The sequence below is a fragment of the Lontra canadensis genome, unplaced genomic scaffold (assembly GCF_010015895.1).
Source record: "Lontra canadensis isolate GAN:19392208 unplaced genomic scaffold, GSC_riverotter_1.0 scaffold20, whole genome shotgun sequence".
Lineage (NCBI taxonomy): Eukaryota > Metazoa > Chordata > Mammalia > Carnivora > Mustelidae > Lontra > Lontra canadensis.
Window position 1 is genome coordinate 24,812,460 of NW_022631014.1, and position 20,946 is coordinate 24,833,405.

At 34.4% G+C, this 20,946-nt stretch overlaps 1 protein-coding gene across 1 annotated transcript in view; it reads left to right on the plus strand.

The window, feature by feature from the left end:
• TOPAZ1 (testis and ovary specific PAZ domain containing 1) overlaps positions 1-20,946 on the plus strand; it is a 114,910-nt gene that overhangs the window by 68,409 nt on the left and 25,555 nt on the right. The window contains 6 exon segments of the mRNA XM_032860914.1: positions 4,019-4,170; positions 4,369-4,461; positions 5,767-5,882; positions 17,022-17,088; positions 18,164-18,338; positions 19,251-19,351. Coding sequence (XP_032716805.1) covers positions 4,019-4,170; positions 4,369-4,461; positions 5,767-5,882; positions 17,022-17,088; positions 18,164-18,338; positions 19,251-19,351 — 704 coding nt within the window.

Sequence of the window (20,946 nt, forward strand, 5' to 3'; positions counted from 1 at the left end):
GAACACTGCAACCTCCCACAGTAGTGTACACCGCAGCCACCATCTCAGTGGTCGCTCGAGGCACCCGCTTGTCTCTATACCCCCGTGCCACCAAAACTGAGAGTTAATTTGGCCGGGGTGAGCTTGGTGCTGGTGGCTGCCATTCCTGGGATCACTGACTGGAGCCCATGGCCACGTTGGGTACGCTCAGCTCCCATGGTAGTGGAAGCAGCGGAGGCAGCTGTGGTGGTCGCAGACCCAGGGACTGCCAACTGGAGCCCATGCCGGGTTCTCCTATGTGTGGATGGGTGCTGGCTGTGGCTGTCTTGGGATGGTGGGCTTAGGTCCACGCCCGCTACTGCCCAGTCCCATCAATTGTCCCTTAGTTCTTTTTGAGTGCTGTTATTAATCCCTTTCCGTCTCGCAGCCACTGATCTCCAAGCTAATGCTGGTCACCAAATGCAGGGCACTTTCTCATTGGTGCATTACTTTCCATGGGTTGGTTCTGATGACGCCCTCTCCTTTCTTTGTATCCTCTGATATCAGTCTATGCACTTCCAACTCCTCTGTACCTCTCCACTAATGATTCTCTGCTCCTGTAGAGATCCAGAAGAGTATATCTTACATCTCAGGATGTTTTCATGGGTGTTCAGAGTGCTCTGGTAGATATAAAGCTCACTTCAGGGGACCGGTTGAAATAGGGTCTCCTACTCCTCCACCATCTTGCCCCTCTCTCCAAAGATTTTATTTCTTGACTTAGATGATCAATTGCTGAGAGTGGAGTGTTGAGGTCTCCTGCTATTACTGTATTATTATCAATATTTCTCTTTATTTTAGTTAATAGTTGGCATATGTAGTTGTCTGCTACAACTTGGGGGCATAAATATTTACAGTTGTTAGATTCTCTTGTTGGACAGACTCTTTTAGCACAGTATAGTGTCCTTCTGTATCTCTAACTGCAGCCTTTAGCTTAAAATGTAATTTGTCTGATATGAGAATTGCTGTTCCAGTTTTCTTTTGAGGTCCGTTGGCATGAAAAATGATTCTCCATCCCTTCACTTTGAGTGTGGATATATGTTTAGGTTAAAAATCCATCTCTTGTAGACAGCATATGGGTGGATCATGTCTTTTTATCCAACCTGCAACCCTGAGCCTTTTCATGGGAGCCTGTAGGCCATTCATTTTGAGAGTGATTATTGAAAGATACGATTTTATTGTAATCATGTTCCTGTGAAGTACTTGTTTCTACAGAGTGTCTCTGTAAATTTCTGTTCTATATCACTTTTGGGTTCTTCCTTCTTTTATAGAAGCCCCCCTTAATATTTCTTGCAGGGCTGGCCTTGTGGTCACATATTCTTTCAGTTTCTGCTGGTCTTGGAAACTCCTTGTCTCTCCATCCATTCTGAATGATAGCCTTGCTGGATAAAGTATCTTTGGCTGTGTTTTCTTCTCATTTGGTACCCTGAATACGTCTTGCCAGCCTTTTCTGGCTTACCAGGTCTCTGTGCACAGGTCTGACATTATTCTGATGTTCCTTCCTCTGTACATAAGAAAGCTCTTCCTCCTTACTGCTTTCAAGATTGTTTCCTTGAATCTAAGATTTTCAAATTGTGCTATTATATGTCATGGCGTTGGTCTGTTCTCATTGATTTTTTGCAGGGGTCCTTTCTGCCTCTTGGACATGAATGTTTATTTCCTTCCCCAGATTAGGGCAATTTTCATCTACGATTTGCTCAAATATATCTTCTAGACCTCTCTCTATCTGCACCCCTCAGGATTAACAATAATTCTGATACTGGAACATTTCATTGAGTCACTAATCTCTCTGTTTAATTCCTTGGATTTCAGTTTGATTTTCCTATGTCACCTTGATATCCTTCTTTTCTGTCATTTTATCCTCTATCTCACTAGTTGATTCTTCTGCCTCGTTTACCCTGTCAGTCAGAGTATCCAGCTTAGACTGCATTTCATTCACTGTATTTTTACATTTAGCCTGATTGGATCTCATTTCTGCCCTTAGAGATTCTACATTGTCGTTAATATTTTTCTTAAGCCTAGATATCATCTTTATATTTGCTATTCTGAAGTCAATTTCTGACATCTTGGTTATATACATTTCCATTAGTTCTATGGCAGAGGCCACAGTCTCTGAATCTTTCCCTTTTTGGGGGTTCCTCCTCCTAGTCATTCTGTTGAGAGGTGGTTGAGGGAATTTACAGAGTCCAAATTATTGACCACAACACAAGCAAGATATACCTGTTTTATAGAAACCTTAGGGTTGTAGGCCTCTTGTTCTTCCACCCTGTCTTCTGGGGAAGGGGCCTGCTGCGCTGTTTCTCAGAAAACCCTGTTTGGGCAGAGTTGCCCTGTCCCCTGTGGCAGGGAGGGGCTCGGTGAAAACTGTTTTGTGGGGCTTTTATTCTCTGGAGGCTTTCCCTGGCAGTTTTCTTTGTCTCTTCTGAGAGAGCAGAAGTGCTCTCTGTCTCAGAAGAGCAAGATTGCAGTCTGCTCTTCAAGGAGCCCTCCTGGCCACATAGTCTCCTTTTCTGTCTGTGCTGCTAAATGCTGCAGTGTCCTGGGTTGTGCGCCCCACAGCAGCACTCCCAACCCTTGCTTACTGGTCTGGGTATGTCTCTGCCCTTTGTGCTTCCAAAATCGCAAGCCGTCCCTAATTTGCCTGTGTGCCCCCACAGCTCCAGGTTTCTGTCTGAGAGGTTGCCTTAAGGTACTTTCCGCCATGGCTATTGGTCTGTGAGCCTGGGTGCTTTTGCACTCCAGTGATGCAGGATCCTGGAGGCTCCCACCCCCTTCTCTTTATCTTCAGATATCTGCCCAAAGAATCACAGCTCCCTGCTTCATACCTAGAGACCAACCCCTGGAGATACTCTGTAGAAAGCCAGATATAAGGGCACCTGGGTGGCTCAGTGGGTTAAGCTTCTGCCTTCAGCTCAGGTCATGATCTCAGTGTCCTGGGATCGAGCCCCGCATTGGACTCTCTGCTCAGCAGGGAGCCTGCTTCCCTTCCTCTCTCTCTCTACCTGCTTCTCTGCCTGCTTGTGATCTCTGTCAAATAAATAAATAAAATCTTTAAAAAAAAAAAAAAGAAAGAAAGCCAGATACATCTTCTTACAACTCAGGCTAATTTCGTGGGTGTTCAGAATGGTCTGGTAGAGATCCAGCTCAGTTCAGGGGACCAGTTGAAATAGGCTCCCCCAGTCTTCTGCCATCTTTTTGTGGGTCTCTAATTTTTTTTATTATACTATTGAACTTTATCACTAGCTCTTGATTCCCAAGCAGCACCATGTAATCCAGATAGTAATAAGTATTTTGAGCAGGAATAATTACACAAAATAAAACCCAAAGTAATTTTTATTAAGGCAATTTCAGATAAGGTGTAGAGATTTTGACCTGCAGAATTTTGGAATGGGGAAAATAATCACTGATTGATCCCTTAAAGTTAAAATAATTTTACTAAAATTAATGGGGAAAATTAGAAGTGGTTTAAGTGTTACATAGAAAATATATTAAGGAATTGAACTGACATTAAAAAACTACTTTCTCAAAGTAAATTAGTCCGTGTACTTTGTAGTAGAATGTTCACAGTCATAGATTGGAATAAAAAACATCCCTAGGATCAACATGTTGGTGGGGTTAAAATAAGAAGAGGTGTGTGTGAGAATAGCCTACAACCATCCCTAAATTATACAGCTTCTCATCCCTAAGTTGGGCCTGAAGAACCCCTGAGAGTATGGCTCCCTCAGAGTGCCTATTGAGACCATGTTGTATGAGGAAACTTGGGCCTTTTTTTTGTAGTTAACACATGAGTTAGCTCTCTGTCTAGTGCCTGCTGTCTTTGGTTGATTTCAAATGTTATTGTTAACTTTTGCTTTACTTCCATCAAATATTGCTGATATGGAAATATACCTTTCAAGAAGATGAATTTATACTGCTTAACCTTTAAATATAGAAAATTAGTCTCGTTTAAGGAAGATAAATATCTTAAAATCAGCAAGTGACTTTAACATGTTTTTATTTTTAGTAAACACATTTATGGATTACTACCGAAAATTTCCACCGGGTATACACTTTGATTTACAAGTGCTAAATGACCTTCTAAATTCTTTACTCAAACATTGTTTATTGAAAGAAGTATTTCAGGTAGTGAACCTCAGCATAATGGTTAAAATGCTGGTAAGTAAACTGAAAATATATTTTTTTTAATATTATAAGTGGATTTCTCTGTTACATTTCTTACTTGTATAATTTAGCAGTTAAACCTCTGTGTTTATTGTATACTTCCTAGAGAACATTTGTATATTTCAGCATAAATGAATTTGAGAAACTTAAGGTAGAAGACATTAAAATGAGTAAATTTTTTGTTTTATCCAGCCTGCTCTGAAAATATTACTAAAAATATTTGAACACGTGGCAACTATGAAATTAAGGAATGCTATACCTGCTTTAATTGATATATTTTGCAAGGTATGCTTTACTTTAATCTGTTTTATTCTCTGATAGTGAATAACTTAAAAAATAATTATTTCCACTTATATTCTTAAACTACCTCTTACTCGCATTCTTGATGCCAAAGAATCCTATTTTCAGAAATTTTTTTTCTCTTGAAATAGGATTTATAAGCATATTCCAATGATTGATAGGCCTTCTCCTTAGATAAATCATTCCAAGCACTTCTTTCTAATTTATGAGGTCCTATCTACACCTTAAAGATGATTAAAGAAAACTCTTTTTATCCAAAAGTTATGAGTTCATTTATTAACAAAAATAATTACAAAGATCAATATATAAATAGAAAACCATGACCAAAACAAAGAAAGTATATAGGGAGAAACATGGAGGTTCTAGGAATTGATTTTATATTTGGCACTAAACAAAAAGATAAAAGAATTTTTATGGCTTTTTGAAGATATATTAAAATTTGTGCTTTTGGATACTTACTGGTATTTAGCATTGCCCAGCCATCCATTTCAGAACAGGCTAATATCAAGAAAACTTCCCATTTTCTTTGAGGAGCAACATTAGAACCACTATAGCAGAATATACAAATATTTTGGTGAACACCGCTAGGTCCACATTACAAAACTTGACAGAATTACCTGCCTAGAAATTTTTTGAAGTAGAAATTAGTGGTCATCACTAGTAGTTTTAGAAAATCTCAGTTTGATACTTCTCAGGAAGTTTACAATCTGGGATGAAATATAAACACAAGTGCTAGTAAGCTAAAGACAAAATGAGTATCAAACAGGAAGTACGGGTGATAAATTCATTGAGACAACTTGGAAAACAGAATATTCAGGTTTTGAATTCAAACATTATTTTCACATTCACTTTAAATTCTTGAAGAAGGGTGTCTTACTGTGGTTCTCAAATATTGGAAGAAAATGTGCTTTGAGTTTTTTAAGTGAATTTTAATTCCACTTGACTCCTTGTTTCATTTTTTTTTTCCACTGTTCTTTTTTTTTTTTTTTTAAGGATTTTATTTATTTATTTGACAGACAGAGATCACAAGCAGGCAGAGAGGCAGGCAGAGAGAGAGATCACAAGTAGGCGGAGAGAGAGGGAAGCAGGCTCCCTGCCGAGCAGAGAGCCTGATGCGGGACTCGATCCCAGGACCCTGAGATCATGACCTGAGCCGAAGGCAGAGGCTTTAACCCACTGAGCCACCCAGGCGCCCCATTTTTCACCATTCTTATAATTGTTACATTACTGATTTTCAAGCTCTCATATTTGTATAGGAATGACTCCTTTTTTTTTTTTTTTCCTCTGTAGTTTGTTGAAGCTGGGATGATACTTGATGCAGAACACTTTAACTATATTGTCAAGCTCTTATACCAACTACAGGCTTCCCAACAAGAAATAACTGCAGTTCTGGAAATGAAATCCAGGTAAGAAAAGTCATTATAATTAAGGTTACATCATATATATGATGTATGTGTATATATATATGATGTATATGTATACATCATATATGTATAATGATATATATATGATGTATACATATATAATATATGTGTATATTTTTAGGGACTTACAAAGGTTGAAAGCAAAGCACTTATTTATCTCTATTCATATTCGAAACATCTTGATAGTGGCCCACCATAAGCCTTTCTCCCATCTCTTGAATATGTCCTAGTCATTAGTTGGGCTGCCTCTAGACAGCCTTTCTGGTCAGCCTCACCAAATCTTTCTCAGTACTTGATTCATCTCAGTGCCTGGCACATCAAGTGTAAAAGGAATCTCTTATCCTCTGTTTCAGAACTAACTTAATTATACTTAATGCACTCTCTTTTATGTGTATAAATTACCTTAATTCTTTTGTTTCTTTCATTTCTTTTCATGTTAGCTAAACAAAATACCTTAATGCTTCTTCTTCATTCTTTCTCTCACTTGTTCACTCTCTCTGTATGGCTTATGGGCCTCCCAAGCAAGGCCTTTTTATTTGGAAACCTATGATAATTATGAATAGTATCATAATATACCTATATTGAGAAAAAGGAAAACCATGACTTTTACAGAAATTTTAATTAAACTGTTACATACATAATGTTACTAATTTTAAGTATTTAAAGGAACCATGACTTTTTAATGAAATCATATTTGATAAAGTACAAATAATATCAACCAGCAAAGTCCTTGAGAATGCCTAGAAAGCTCCTTCATACAGCTTCTACAACTGTTGTCATCTCATTTCTCATTATCTTCTAATAGAGAGGTTTTCAGACTTCTTGGTTCGTAGTGTCCATAGGCCAAAAGAAGTACATTAATGGTCTTATTTATTAAGCAGTTAGATCCAAACAAGTTGATAGTAACAATTTGATGGTATCTGACAGAAGGTGATTTGAAAATTTAAAATAACCTGTGGAACTCCTCTGAATTTGGTTTAATGCCCTGGATGTCATGGTACACGGCTAGGGAATTGCAGATTCTGCTAAGTGATGCTGTTTCCTTTGAAGCACCAGTATTGAAGATATATTTGACTTTTTCAAGTTCTGTGGGTTTTTTCATTTCTTTAACTAATGGTAATTAATATTTAGGTTGTCTATAAAAATTATAATACTATTTAGGTTAAATAGATTTTTGGGACTACCTAAGAAATAAGTTTTTGTGAGAAAAATACAGTTTGTCTAGCACAGATTTCTGAGATATAATCAATTTATAATAACGAAAGTACATTGATATTTTCTTCCAAACATTGAGTCATTATTCTCCTGATCTATATGGCATTTTGGACAGTGACACCTATGACAGAGAGCTCAGATGGCTAGCAGATGTTCGTCTCTGTCAGACTGAGAAGCATCTGGCACAAGGGAAGTGTGCACTTCTAGATGCAACAGGAGCAGCACTACCCTGTATCCAGTACAGCTACACAACTCCACCTTTCAGGCAATGATTAGGAAAAGGATCTCTTGACTCCAGAACAAACCAGACTTAGTTTTCTAATTTTCAAATTGACATGATCACACAAATATTTTTGTAGCTTATTTTACAACCCCTAGTTCTGAAAATTGTATACATATACACTCTGCTTCTTCCTGTTCTCCCACTTCAAAAGAATTATCTAGTATTTTTAAGAGGAATTAACATTGGTGGCCTATTTGATGAAGGACAGACTAGGATAATAACTGTGGGTAGTTAAAGGGTTTGGGTTGTGGTTAGGGATGTGGACCTGGCCTCAATGCAAAAGGAAAAAAAGTTTAGTATTTATCATTTTATGTTCGAATTTTCCTGACACCCTTTGAAATAATTACCCTTTTTTGTGCTAGGGAAATGAGTTTTAATGAACACTTATACTTTGATTTTGATTATAGTTTTTAATTAGGTAGTTTGTAGTTCATTAGAAAGGCTTTCACATTCATAAAGAATTCCAGGATATTCAGGATATCAATGAGAATTTAGGTGTGTTTATAATCTAGGATATTTAATATACATTTAATGACTTTAAAATTTTTTTATTTTGAAATAATTTTAGATTTACAGAATGTTGCAAAAATTAGTATAGAGACTTCCCACGCATCCTTCATCTAGCTTCCTTTTATGTTAACATCCTACATAGTAAGAGTGCAGTTATCAAAACCAAGAAATCAGTAGCCATAAAATCCATTTAACTGCACATCTCAGTGCATCCTAACTGGAGGTACATAGGGCCAACATATCTTATTACTGATTATGTTAACCTTGATAACTTAGTTAAAAATGTTATCTGCCAGTTTTCTACACTGTAAAGTTACTGTTTGTCCCTTTATAACTACTATTTTGAGCAAAAGACTTTAACATTATACATTATCTTGTTTCTCCTCAAACCTTTATACATTAATTTTAGTATTCATCAGGGGATCTTTCCTACAGGTTACTACTGTGGCATTTGCCCAATGGTAATTCTGTATTTTCCCTATTTCTTCTACATTTATTAATTGGAATTTTGAGTAAAGAAGAGCTTTCCCTTCTCCATTTATTTATTTATTCATTTATATCAGTATGAACTCATGGGTATTTATTTTATCTTATGGGTTATATACAATCTAATACTATTATTATTTATTTTTTTGGTCAAATTCTTCTAGATTTGACCTTTGGAAGTCCTTCAGGGTTGTTCCTATATCCTTTCATCATGTACTATTCATTTTTCTACCATTTTCTAATTTTTTGGAGCCACGGAGTTGTTTTAAGTTTCATCTTCTGTTTACCCTGTCCCAACATTTGCAACAACTAAGGAGACTTAGCAGTCTTAAATGTGTATGCAGCAGACAACAGAGCGTCAAAATATATGAAACAAAACTGATAGAACTGAACAGATAAAATAGACAAATCTGTAACTTTAGTTGGAGACTCTATAAAATCAAATTACCAAAGAAGATAGCAAGAAAGGAACAAAGGAACTACAAAAATAGAAAACAATTTAACAGAATGCCAGTACTGAGTCCTTGCATATCAATATTACTTTAATGTGACTAGATTAAGTTCTCTAATTAGAAGAGTATCTGGATGGATTAAAAAACAAGACTGCCTTCAAGAGACTTACTTTAATATGCTGCCTTCAAGAGACTTACTTCAACTATAAAGACACATTTATGCTGAAAGTGAAGGGATGGAAAAAGCTATTCCATGCAAATGGAAGCCAAAAGAGGGCAGGCTATACTTTTATCAGAAAAACTACACTTTAAGTAACAAGAGACATGGTCATTATATTGTGATAAAGGAGTCAGGTCAAGAGGATATCACAAATACAAATATATATGTGTACCCAATATCAGAGCAGTCCAACACAGAAAGCAAATCTTAATAGATCTAATGGGAGAAATAGAAACCAGTGTAATAAAAGTAGGGGATTAATACCCATTTTCAACAATGCATATGTCATCCAGCAGAAAATCAGTAAAGAAACATGTGACTTGAACTGCACTTTAGACTAAATGGACCTAATATACATATACAAAACTATTCCAACCAACAGGAGCAGCATATATTTCTTCTCAAGCACACTCAGACCATTCTCAGGATATATCATATGTTAGTTCACAAAACAAGTCAAAAAATTTAAGAATATGGAATCAACTATCTTTCCTCATCAATATGAAACTAGAAATCAAAAATAAGAGGAAAACTGGAAAATCCACAAATATGTGGAAATTAAACAACATACTCCTGAACAACCAGTGAGTCAAAGAAGAAATCAAAAGCGAAGTAAAAAAAAAAAAATCTTGGACAAATGAAAATGGAAACACAACCTACCACAATCTATGGGATTATAGCAAAAGCAGTTCTAAGAGGGACATTGATAATGATAAATGCCTACATTAAGACAAAAAGGGGATCTCAAACCTAAATGTATGTACACCTTGAGGAACTAGAAAAAGAACAAACTGAGTCAGGTTAATGGAAGGAATAAAGATCAGAGGAGAAATGATTAGAGACTAAAAAACAATAGGAGAGAAAACAAAACTGGTTGGTTGGTTTTGAAAAGATAAAATTGAAAAACCTTTAGCTACACTGAGGAAAAAGAGAGCATACTCACATAAATCGAAACGAAAGAGGCATCATTACAACTGATAGCACAGAAATACAAAGGCTCTACAATTACACAGCAAATAATTGGACAATCTAGAAGAATTGAGTAAATTCCTAGAAATATATAACCTAACAAGTTTGAATCATGAAGAAATGGAAAAAGTGAACAGACCAATTTTGAGTAGAGATTGAATTAGTAAAACAAAACAAAAAAGCAACTCCCTGTAAAGAAAAGCCCAGGAATAGATGGCTTTACTGCTGAATTTTACCAAACAGTTAAGGAAGAATTAATACAAAGCCTTCTCAAACCCTTCTAAAAAGTTGACTGTGAGGGGACACTCCCAGACTCCTTTACAAGTCCAGCATTACTCTGATACCAAAGTCAGACAAGGATACTACAAAAACTGAAAACCATAAGATGATACTCCTGATAAACATAGATACAAAAATTCTCAACAAAATATTAGTAAACCAAATTCAACTACACATGATATACCAAGATAAACTGGGATTTATCCCTGGGATACAGTAATGGTTCAACATGTGCAAATCAATAAATATGATTTAGCACATTAACAGAATGGAAGATAGATATCAAATGATTCAATTGATGCGGATAAAGCATTTGCCAGAATTTAACACCCTTTTGTGATAAAAACTCTCAACACATTAGGTATAGAAAGAATGTACCTCACTCTAGTAATGGCCATCTATGACAAGCCTATAGCTGACATCATACTTAAAGGTAAAAAAGCTGAAATATTTTTCTCTGAGGTCAGGAACAAGGAAATGATGCATACTGTCACCACTTCTATTGAGCATAATGCCAGAAGTCCTAGCCAGAGCAAATAGGCAAGAAATAAGAGACATTCAAATTAGAAAGCAAGAATTAAAATAGTCTCTGCAGATAACATGGTCCTACATACAGAAAACCTTAAAGACTCCACCAAAACCTCTGTTAGAACTAATAAGTGAAGTATTTTTAATAAAGTTGTAGGATACACTATTGACATACAGAAAATTGGTTGCATCTTGAAAAAGCATTGGACAAAATACAATATCCATTTGTGATTAAAGAAAACCTTCCATTAAGTAGGGTTACAAGGAATGTACCTCTATATAATAAAGGCTAGATACAAAAAACCCCACACCTAATATCATCCTCAGTGGGGAAAAACAGACCTATTCCTCTACTGTCAGGAAAAAGATAAGGATGTCCACTCTCACCATTGTTATTTAACGCAGTATTGGAAGTCCTAGTCACAGCAATCAGAAAACAAAAAGAAAGAAATGGCGTCCAAATTGGCAAGGAAGAAGTCAGACTTTCACCGTTTGCAGAGGACATGATGCTGTATGTAGAAAACCCAGAAGACTCCCATCAAAAAATGGCTAGAACTCATACCCATATTCATTAAACTCACAGGATATAAAATCAGTGTGTTGGGAAGACTGGACAGCAACATGCAAAAGAATGGAATTGGATCACTTCCTTACACCCTATAAAAAAATACATAACATAAAAAAATAAATAATATAATAAAATAAAATAATAAAAAAAATTTAAAAAGGCAGAATTGAGATCTTGGTTTAAAAAAAAAAAAAGGATGAAAGACCTAAATGTGAGACAGGAGGGATGCCTGGTTGGCTCGGTCTGTTAAGTGCCTGCCTTCGTCTCAGGTCATGAGCTCAGGGTTCTGAGATTGAACCCCTCTGTTGGGCTCCCTCCACAGCAGGGAGTCTGCTTCTCTCTCTCACTCTGCTTGTGCACGCTCTCTCTCTCAAATAAATAAAATAAGATAAAATAAAACAAAAGTGAGACAGGAAAGCATTAAAATCTAGAGGCAAACACATGCAGTAACCTCTTTGACATTGGTCATAGCAACTTCTTTCTAGATATGTCTCCTGAGGCAAGGGAAACGAAAGCAAACATGAACTATTGGGACTTCATTAAGATAAAAAGCTTCTGTCCAGTGAAGGAAACAGTCAACAAAACTAAAAAGCAGCCTATGGAATGGGAGAAGATATTTGCAAATAACGTCTGATAAAGGGTTAGTATCTAAAATCTATAAAGAACTTATCAAATTTAAGACCCCCAAAATAAATAATCCAGGCAAGAAATGGGCAGAAGACATGAAGAGACATTTTTCCAAAAGACATACAAATGGCCAACAGATGCATAAAAAAATGCTCAACATCACTTACTATCCAGGAAATGCAAATCAAAATTACAATGAAATACTACCTCACACTTGTGAGAATGGCTAAAGTTAACAATACAAGAAACAATAAGTGTTGGGGAGGATGCAGAGAAAGGAGAACCCTCTTGCACTGTTTGTGGGAATGCAAACTGGTGCAGCCACTCTGAAAAACAGTTTGTAGTTTCCCCAAAATGTTAAAAATAGAACTGCCCTAGAATCCAGCAATAGCCCTACTAGGTACTAACAAGGATACAAAAAATACTATTTCAAAAGGATACATGAACTCTGATGTTTAAAGCAGCATTATCAATAATAGCGAAATTATGGAAAGAGTACAAATGTCCATTGATGAATGAAGATGTGGTGTGTATATATATATATTATATATATATAATATGTATGTAAATATATATAATATATATACACACCACATCTTCATTTCATTTCATTCTTTTCGATACCTGAGTAATATTCCATTGTGTGTGTGTGTGTATATATATATACACACATACATAGTGGATAGATAGATATATCTATCTATCCACTATGTATATATCTATCTATATAGATAGATATATCTATCCATTATGTATATATATACATAATGGGATATTATATATATATATTATATATGTAGATATATCTATACATATAGATATATCTATATCTATATATTAATGTATCTATCATGTGTGTGTGTGTGTACACAGAACACAAGATCTACTTTCAGCAAATTTCAAGTACACAATACCTTATTATTAACTATAGTCATCATGATGTAAAATAGGTATATCTAGATATCTAAATATAGATATATAGATATATCTATATATAAATATTATATATATAATATCCCATTATGTATATATATACATAATGGATAGATAGACATATATATAGATATAGATAGATATATATATTCCATTATGTCTATATACATAATGGAATATTACTCAGGCATCGAAAAGAATGAAATCTCACCATTTACAACAATGTGATTGGAGCTAGTGTGTATTATACTAAGCGAAATAGGTCAATCAGAGAAAGACAAATACTATGATTTCAGTCATTTAGAATTTAAGAAACAAAACAAATGAGCATTAAGAAACAAAACAAATGAAAAAAGGAGAGAGAGAAACTAAGAAACAGGCTCTTAACTATAAAGAACAAACTGATGGCTACTAGAGGGGAGGTAGATGAGGGGGTGAGTTAAATAGGTGATAGGGATCAAGGATCATTTGTTGTGATGAGCACCAGGTGTTTGTGGAAGTGTTGAGTCACTAAATTGTACACCTGGAACTAATATTACGGTGTATATTAACTGGAATTTAAATAAATGCTTAAAATGAAATTAAAAAAGATCAGTTGTATCTCTATATACTAACAATGAAGTATTAAAAAAATAAATCAAGAAAATCTCATTTACAATAACATCAAAAAATAAATACTTAAGAAATAAATTTACTGAGGAGATAAAAGATCTGTATATCGAAAACCATAAAACATTGGTAAAAGAAATCAAAAATAAATGGAAGGATACGGGGCACCTGGGTGGCTCAGTGGGTTAAGCCGCTGCCTTCGGCTCCGGTCATGATCTCGGGTCCTGGGATCGAGCCCCGCATCGGGCTCTCTGCTCAGCGGGGAGCCTGCTTCCTCCTCTCTCTCTGCCTGCCTCTCTGCCTGCTTGTGATCTCTGTCAAGTAAATAAATAAAATCTTTAAAAATAAATAAATAAATGGAAGGATATTCTGTGTTCATGGATTGGAAGAATTAATATTTTGAAAATGTCCATGCTACCCAAACTAACTATAAATTTAATTCAATTCCTATCAAAGTTCTATTAACATTTTTTTACAGAAATAGAAAAAACAATTTCAAAATGCGTATGAAACTACAACATAACCTGAATGGCTAAAGCAGTCTTGAGTAACAAGAACAAAATAGGATGTGGTGTATATATACAATGGAATATATATTATTTAGTCTTTAAAAAGAAGTTACCCTACCATCTGTGACAACATGGATTAACCTGGAGTATATTATGCTAAATGAAATAAGGCAGATGGAGAAAGGCAAATCTGTATGATCTTACTTAGATATGGAATCTAAAAAAGTCTAACTCAGCAACAAATTAGAATAGTGGTTGTTACCAGGAGATGGAAAATGGGGCAAATGAGGAGATGTTAGCCAAAGGGTACAGAGTTGCAGTTATAAGATTATTAAGTTCTGGAGACCTAATTTGCTTTTCTTTTATTATAAATGAGTTTGAACATTTTCTTTTCATTTTTGTACTTCTTGTTGTTTTGATTCTGGTTCTTTGTTCCTTAAATGTCAAGAGTTCTTAATATATTGTATTAGACCTTTGTATTATATATTACAAATATTTTTTTCCAGTTTGTCCGTTGTCTTTTGAATTTGTTTATGGTGGCTTTTGCCATGCAAAAACTTTTATTCTTGTTCAACCTAAATTATCAGTCTTTTTTTATTGCCTCAGTTTTGAGTCATAGTTATTTTTTATTGCATCTGGATTTTGAGTCATAATTTCCCTGCACCAAGGTTTTGGAGGAATTCACACATGTTTTCTTTTACTTGTATGGCTTCATTTTTGTAGTTAGGTTCATAATCTATTTGAAGTTTATTCTTATGTGTGGTGTAAGATAGAGATCTAATTCTTTCCCGGTTTTTGTCCAGCTTTCCCAGAACCATTTGTTAAATTTGAATGATTTGAGATGCTGCCTTTATCATATACTAAAGTTCCTATGTGCTTGGGTCTGTGTCTGGACTTTGTATTCCCCTGTACCAGGTCCACAGTGTTTTAATTATAGAGGCTTTAGTAGTATGCTTTAACATTTTGTTGGGATAAACCCCTGCAAAATTTTTCTTTTCCATGTCTTTCTTGCTCTTCTTGAATGTATGTTTTTACCACATGGACTTTAGTATCAATTTCCTAACCTCATATTGTAGCTTGTTTGTATTTTTATTGGAATTGCATTAAATCTATGAATTAAACTTAGTAAGAACTAACATCTTTATAATATTGAATTCTATTAAAGAACATGAAATTTTTTCTATTGTTCATACTTTATGTGTCTTTCAGGAGTGTTTTAGAATTTTCCTCTTATAAGTATTTAATCTTTGTTGCTATTGTAAATGAATTTTTTTGTATCATTATGTGCTGTATTTCTTTATTTTTTGTATATATAAAGGACATTTTGTTTGTAAATTTCATATTCTATTAATTTGCTCTAAAGTCTTTATCGTTTGAGCTATTTTCATCTTTGAATCTGTGGGCATTTCCAAGTATACTATCATATCATTTGTGAATAGAGATTGTTTTAGTTCTTCTTTTCCATTGTTATGCCTATAAGTAATTTGCCTTATCTAATTGCCTTGGCTCATACCTCTAGTACAGTATTGAATAATAATGGATATAGTGGACATCCTTTCATTGTTCCTGATCTTAGTGGAAATATCCCTAGAATTTTCTCATTAAATACAGTCATGTCTTTAGGACTACAGTATATATATTTAATCACTTTAAGGAAGTATCTCTCAGTTCCTATATTTGTAAGTGAATTAATGTTATCACTGCCTTTTTAATATTTATGGAAATCATGAATTTTTCTGTTAGACTTATTAAAATGGTATATACTACTGATGGATTTTTAAATATTGAAGTTACCTTATATTTGTGAAGTAAATACCACTTTGTCATGGTGTGTCATTTTCTTAAGGTGGTCTTGGATTCTGTTTGTTAATATTTTTTTTAATTTTGTGGTAAAATACACTTAATATAAAACTTACTATCTTAACCATTTTTAAGTGTTCAGTTCAGTGGTATTAAACACATTCACATTGTTGTGCAACCATCACAACCATCATTCCCTAACTCTTCAATTTGAAAAACTGATTTGCTTGTTAATATTTTATCTAGCTTTTGCAACATCATTATAGGTAATATTGTTTTACACTTTTCTTTGTTCTACCTTTATCTAGGTGAAGTATCAGTGTTATTTATATTTGATCCATGAAAGGAATTAGGAAGTTGTCCTTCCTTTTTAATGCTCTGGAATAATTTATTGAGCATTGGGACTAATTATCAAAATTGACCCCAGAGTTGGCAGCTATATAGTACTCTTAGTTTAATGGTACAGTGTTTTTTCTCCTTTTTCTGTTTTCAGTTGCCAAAGGATGCTACTTCTTTAATTTTTGTCTTTTTTTTTCCTTTCCCAGAAGCTATGCATTTTATAGATTGTGTTCTTTAAATCACAGACTTTTAAGTTCACTCTATGTGGTTTGTGTTCTAATCTACTCAGATTTTTTTTTTTTACATTTTCAAACTTAATGTGGACTTAGTCATTGTGGTAGTATATTTTTAATCAATATTAAGTCCTTCCTGTTCAGTTTTCCACAGCTTTTTTGCATTGTTTTTATTTTGGTCTATTTCTGCTTATCACAAATCCTTGTTGGGTCAGCAAGGGTAGAGTGGGAGTAGGAAAGATCAAGTACTGGCTTTAATGATTTTTTTCCCTTTTTATCCATAATCATTTTGAAGCTTTGTCATTCTCTGTATTAAAGTTACCTTATAGGCTGAAAGTATGGTTTCATGTGGAACTTGCTTTTTCCTTCTTGTTGCTTATGGTTTGGGGAGAAATAGTGTGAAGTAGATATCTATGCATTTGCTATTTTCTTTAGTTCTTAAGAATTTTTACTACATTCTTTCTTTTCTAGTTTCTTAGATATAAACTATAGAACAAGTGAATTAGGGGCAGTAGTGACTTTTGGAGGATAAACATAATTAACCCTTTTCTATTGTTAAAGGTTGCGGATGAGGCAATTTAAAAAGAACTGGAAATGTGATTTAGATTCAGCCTTGAATGAAATAGAGGTATGACACTTATTTTTTTTTAAATAAATTGCTGGGATCTCTGAAAACCAGTAATAACAAAGAAACTTTGAATAGAGGGTAAAGTTTTTTTAAACCCTCTTGTTATACAGAGAAAATTCTCAAGGGAAAGAAGTCTAATATTTTTTTAACACTTTGAAATGCAAACAATTTCTAGAGTTATGGACTATTCTAAAAATAATTGTTCAGTTTCAAAATTAACATATTAAGGTATAATAATCTAAGGCTTATTAGCCTTTAATTCTTGTCGCCGGACAGACTTGGTACACAAGAAAGTTGGCTTTCTTACCATAATCCATGGATGGCTGCAGTATATGAAATGATAATGGAAAGCCAAGGTCAGTGTTCCCTCTCCAGGCATTTGGAGTATAAGAAATAGAGAACTTTCAAGATGATTTTACTGTTTAGTTTAAGATCATTTTTATACTCATCTAGGAATTGTTGGTCTAGTCTTAATTAGTATTTGTATCTTTGAAATAATCTTATGTTGGTGTGGAAAAGTGTTTCTTTGTTTATAATAGAAAATAATGAGAAGATGGTAAGTTTACTGAAATTTACTTTGTAGTCCCTTTCACACAAAAGATGTAGTGCCCAAAATGATATTTGGGCCCCAAATTATTAATGGGGCCAAATAATAGCAAAATGCAATCTCTAAAAGTTTACTCTAAAAGTAAAATCTCTAAAAGTAAAATAATGTATTTCTACAGAGACAGCTCCAATTATATAGCTAATCATCTGTTTTCCATAAAACTTATCTCCACTGTCTAGTTCAGGTTTTGGGGTGACATCATTAAGTACATTATGAAAAGGTTATTAAAAGAGATGTGCATTGCCATCTGGAACTTACAGAGACTATGCTATAGTCAGAAACCCAAATTGCACAATAGCAAGTTATTGGTGGTGTAACATTGTCAATAAGTTTTTGAGATCTACAGAGATTGTGTTATTAATTTCTATATATCTAATGTCTACATGTGTCTATTCCATAATACGTTTTTTATAAATGACAGCTTTCTTTCTTTCTTTTTTCTTGTTTTGTTTCTAATAATTCTGATAGCATTGTAAAGAAAAAGGTGACTGGACCAAACTGGGAAATTTATACATTAACATAAAAATGGGCTGTGAAAACTTTGCAGATTTCCAGAGATTTTGTGCTTGTATTGCTGAAACATTAACAAAAGACTGTAAAGAAGAGAGACCAGGTGTTCCATTTTGTGAATTTGCTGAAACAGGTAAAATGTCACTCTTTGGGTTTAAGTATTGTGTGTATTAGGATGGTGCAGTGTTTTAACAGGAATGTAAAGCCCTTACTATTTTCCATGTTGGGGATAAGTTGATATTGCAGATTTCAGATACTTTTCCTTCTCTTTATAAATCTTTCATCTTTTTATTATCAAGTTAGATTATAATGATATAAGGTCAAGAATTGTTTTAACAACTCATGTTTCATTTTCTTATCTGTCTTTTCATTCAGATTGGTAAAACTATTGCTAGCAAATTGTACTGGAGCACTTGAATTTTTGAATCATTAAAGTTGTTACTACCTTCACTAGTATAAGTCAACAAAATTCATATGTTTCTGAGACTTTTTTTTTTTTTTTGTATGAGCTCTTCACTGCTGTATTTTTTTTTTAAAAGATTTTATTTATTTATTTGACAGAGAGAGAGAGATCACAAGTAGGCATAGAGGCAGGCAGAGAGAGAGGGGGAAACAGGCTCCCCGCTGAGCAGAGAGCCTAATGTGGGGCTCAATCCTGGGACCTTGGGATCATGACCTGAGCTGAAGGCAGAGGCTTTAACCCACTGAGCCACCCAGGCGCCCCTTCACTGCTGTATTTTTAATCAGAGGTCAGCAAACCTTTTCTGCAAAGGGCCAGTAGTAAATATTTTAGGCTTCACGCTATCAGATGTGATCACACAATCACATAGTTTTCTTTTCCTTTCAAGCAACCCTTTAAAAATAGGGAACCATTCTTAGCTCACAAGCTATACAAAAACAGGCCACAGGCCAGATTTGTCCTGTAGGCTGTGGTTTACCAACACCTGGTCTTTGTTCTAGTGTCAATAATTTCATATCACTTAGTCTTTGCTGCCATTTTAAATGACTTTTTCACTTTTTTTGATATGCCTACTTTGTGTTTCAGTTAGCAAAGATCCACAAAATAGTGAAGTAGATAAAACTTTGCTGGGAAGAATTGGAATCAGTGCTATGTACTACTATCACAAGCTGTTGCAGTGGTCCAAGGTATGTCATTAAATTTTTGTTTGGGGTTGGTACAGAGTGTGTTAATTTAAAATTTTTTTAACAATATAGTTAACCCTGTAAATTAGAAATTTCCTAATTATTGTTATAAGTGGCAAAATGAGTCCCAGACTAGTAAGTGAATTATTAGGTAGTATATTAGGCAAATGTGGAAGGCAGTAGCATGAGACCAGTTACCCTGAAGAAGTGTCAGAAGTATGCTAAGTATCATATTTATTTGAAGCAACTTTCAATACAGAGTTTTGCTTCCTCTTAAGGATTTATAACATTAAAATTTTGCATAAGTTCCAGACACCTTTTTTAAGATGAACCCAGGGAACTCAGAATTAACAGAACTCCTTAAAAATCACCTCCTGGAACACTTAGACCATATATCTTGATATCTACCTTTGAGGTTTAGCTCACCTTAGAAGTGGTCTAGTTATTCTGGACCATACTGAACTACTATTCTTTAGATTTCTCTGAGGTGACAGGTGGTTGTAGATTCAACAAAGTGAAATAAAGTAGAGGACAGGAAAAATCTAAAATAGGAAGGAATTTCTGAGGGATGAATGGAGCAGTTGAGAATGTGGTCAGTACTGAATCAGCTATTATAATGTATCTTTTGTTGCTTCTTTCTTCTTATAAAATAAGGTTATTTCATAAAGAAATATGTTCAGTAACATATAAGTACATGGTCACTCATACACATACAAATTCATTGATTTTTTTAAATTAAAAACAACGACAACAGAATCCTTGTACATAAGGTCTCCAGTCTTTAAGGTCTTCAGAAGGTTAGCATTCACTGTGTGGTTGTAGGCCTGCAATGGGCAGAATATAGCTTGTCCCTAGTCTCATAGTCTAGCTTAAGTTTCATCATAGCATTAATTTCTTAGATATTTAATGCTTGGGACATTGAGGACTACATAACACAGTATTTTTGACAAAGATTGATTTTGTTGAAATTTTAGACTGTATTTTAATTTTATTCATTGTGATTATTTCTCAAGAGGCTGGTGAGTTTGTGCCTGTATTGTAATTTAAAATTTTCAGTATCTTATTTGGAATGAATATTTTATTTATTTTACTTAGTATGAATTTTTTTAGTGAAACCTATTCCTTTTGAACACAAAAGTAAAACCATTGAAATTAAGCTAGAGCTTTTTCCTTAAAATGCATTCATTTCTATAATCAACTTAAAAGTACCTTAACATCACAATATGGATCTGACTCAGATAGGATATAATATAATATAAAACCAGGATCCACAAACTAAGAGCCCAATCTGACCCACAGCCTGTTTTTGTGTATCTCAAGAGCTAAGAATGTTTTTTATATTTTTAAGGCATTAGAAAATAAAAACAGCAACAACCAAAAAGAATGTGCCGCTGACCAAATGGGACCTGCAGAGCCCAAGTGTTTACTGTCTGGCTAGTTATAGGAAAAGTTTGCTGACCTCTTATAAAAAAAATACTGTATGTCTAATTTCTGATGTCCAGATGAGATATAATCTTTATGTAGACTATGTGAAATAGTCTGTTGAATAAAAAACAATTTTCAGCCAGCAGTTTTATTCTTTTCTTTTCCCTACTATC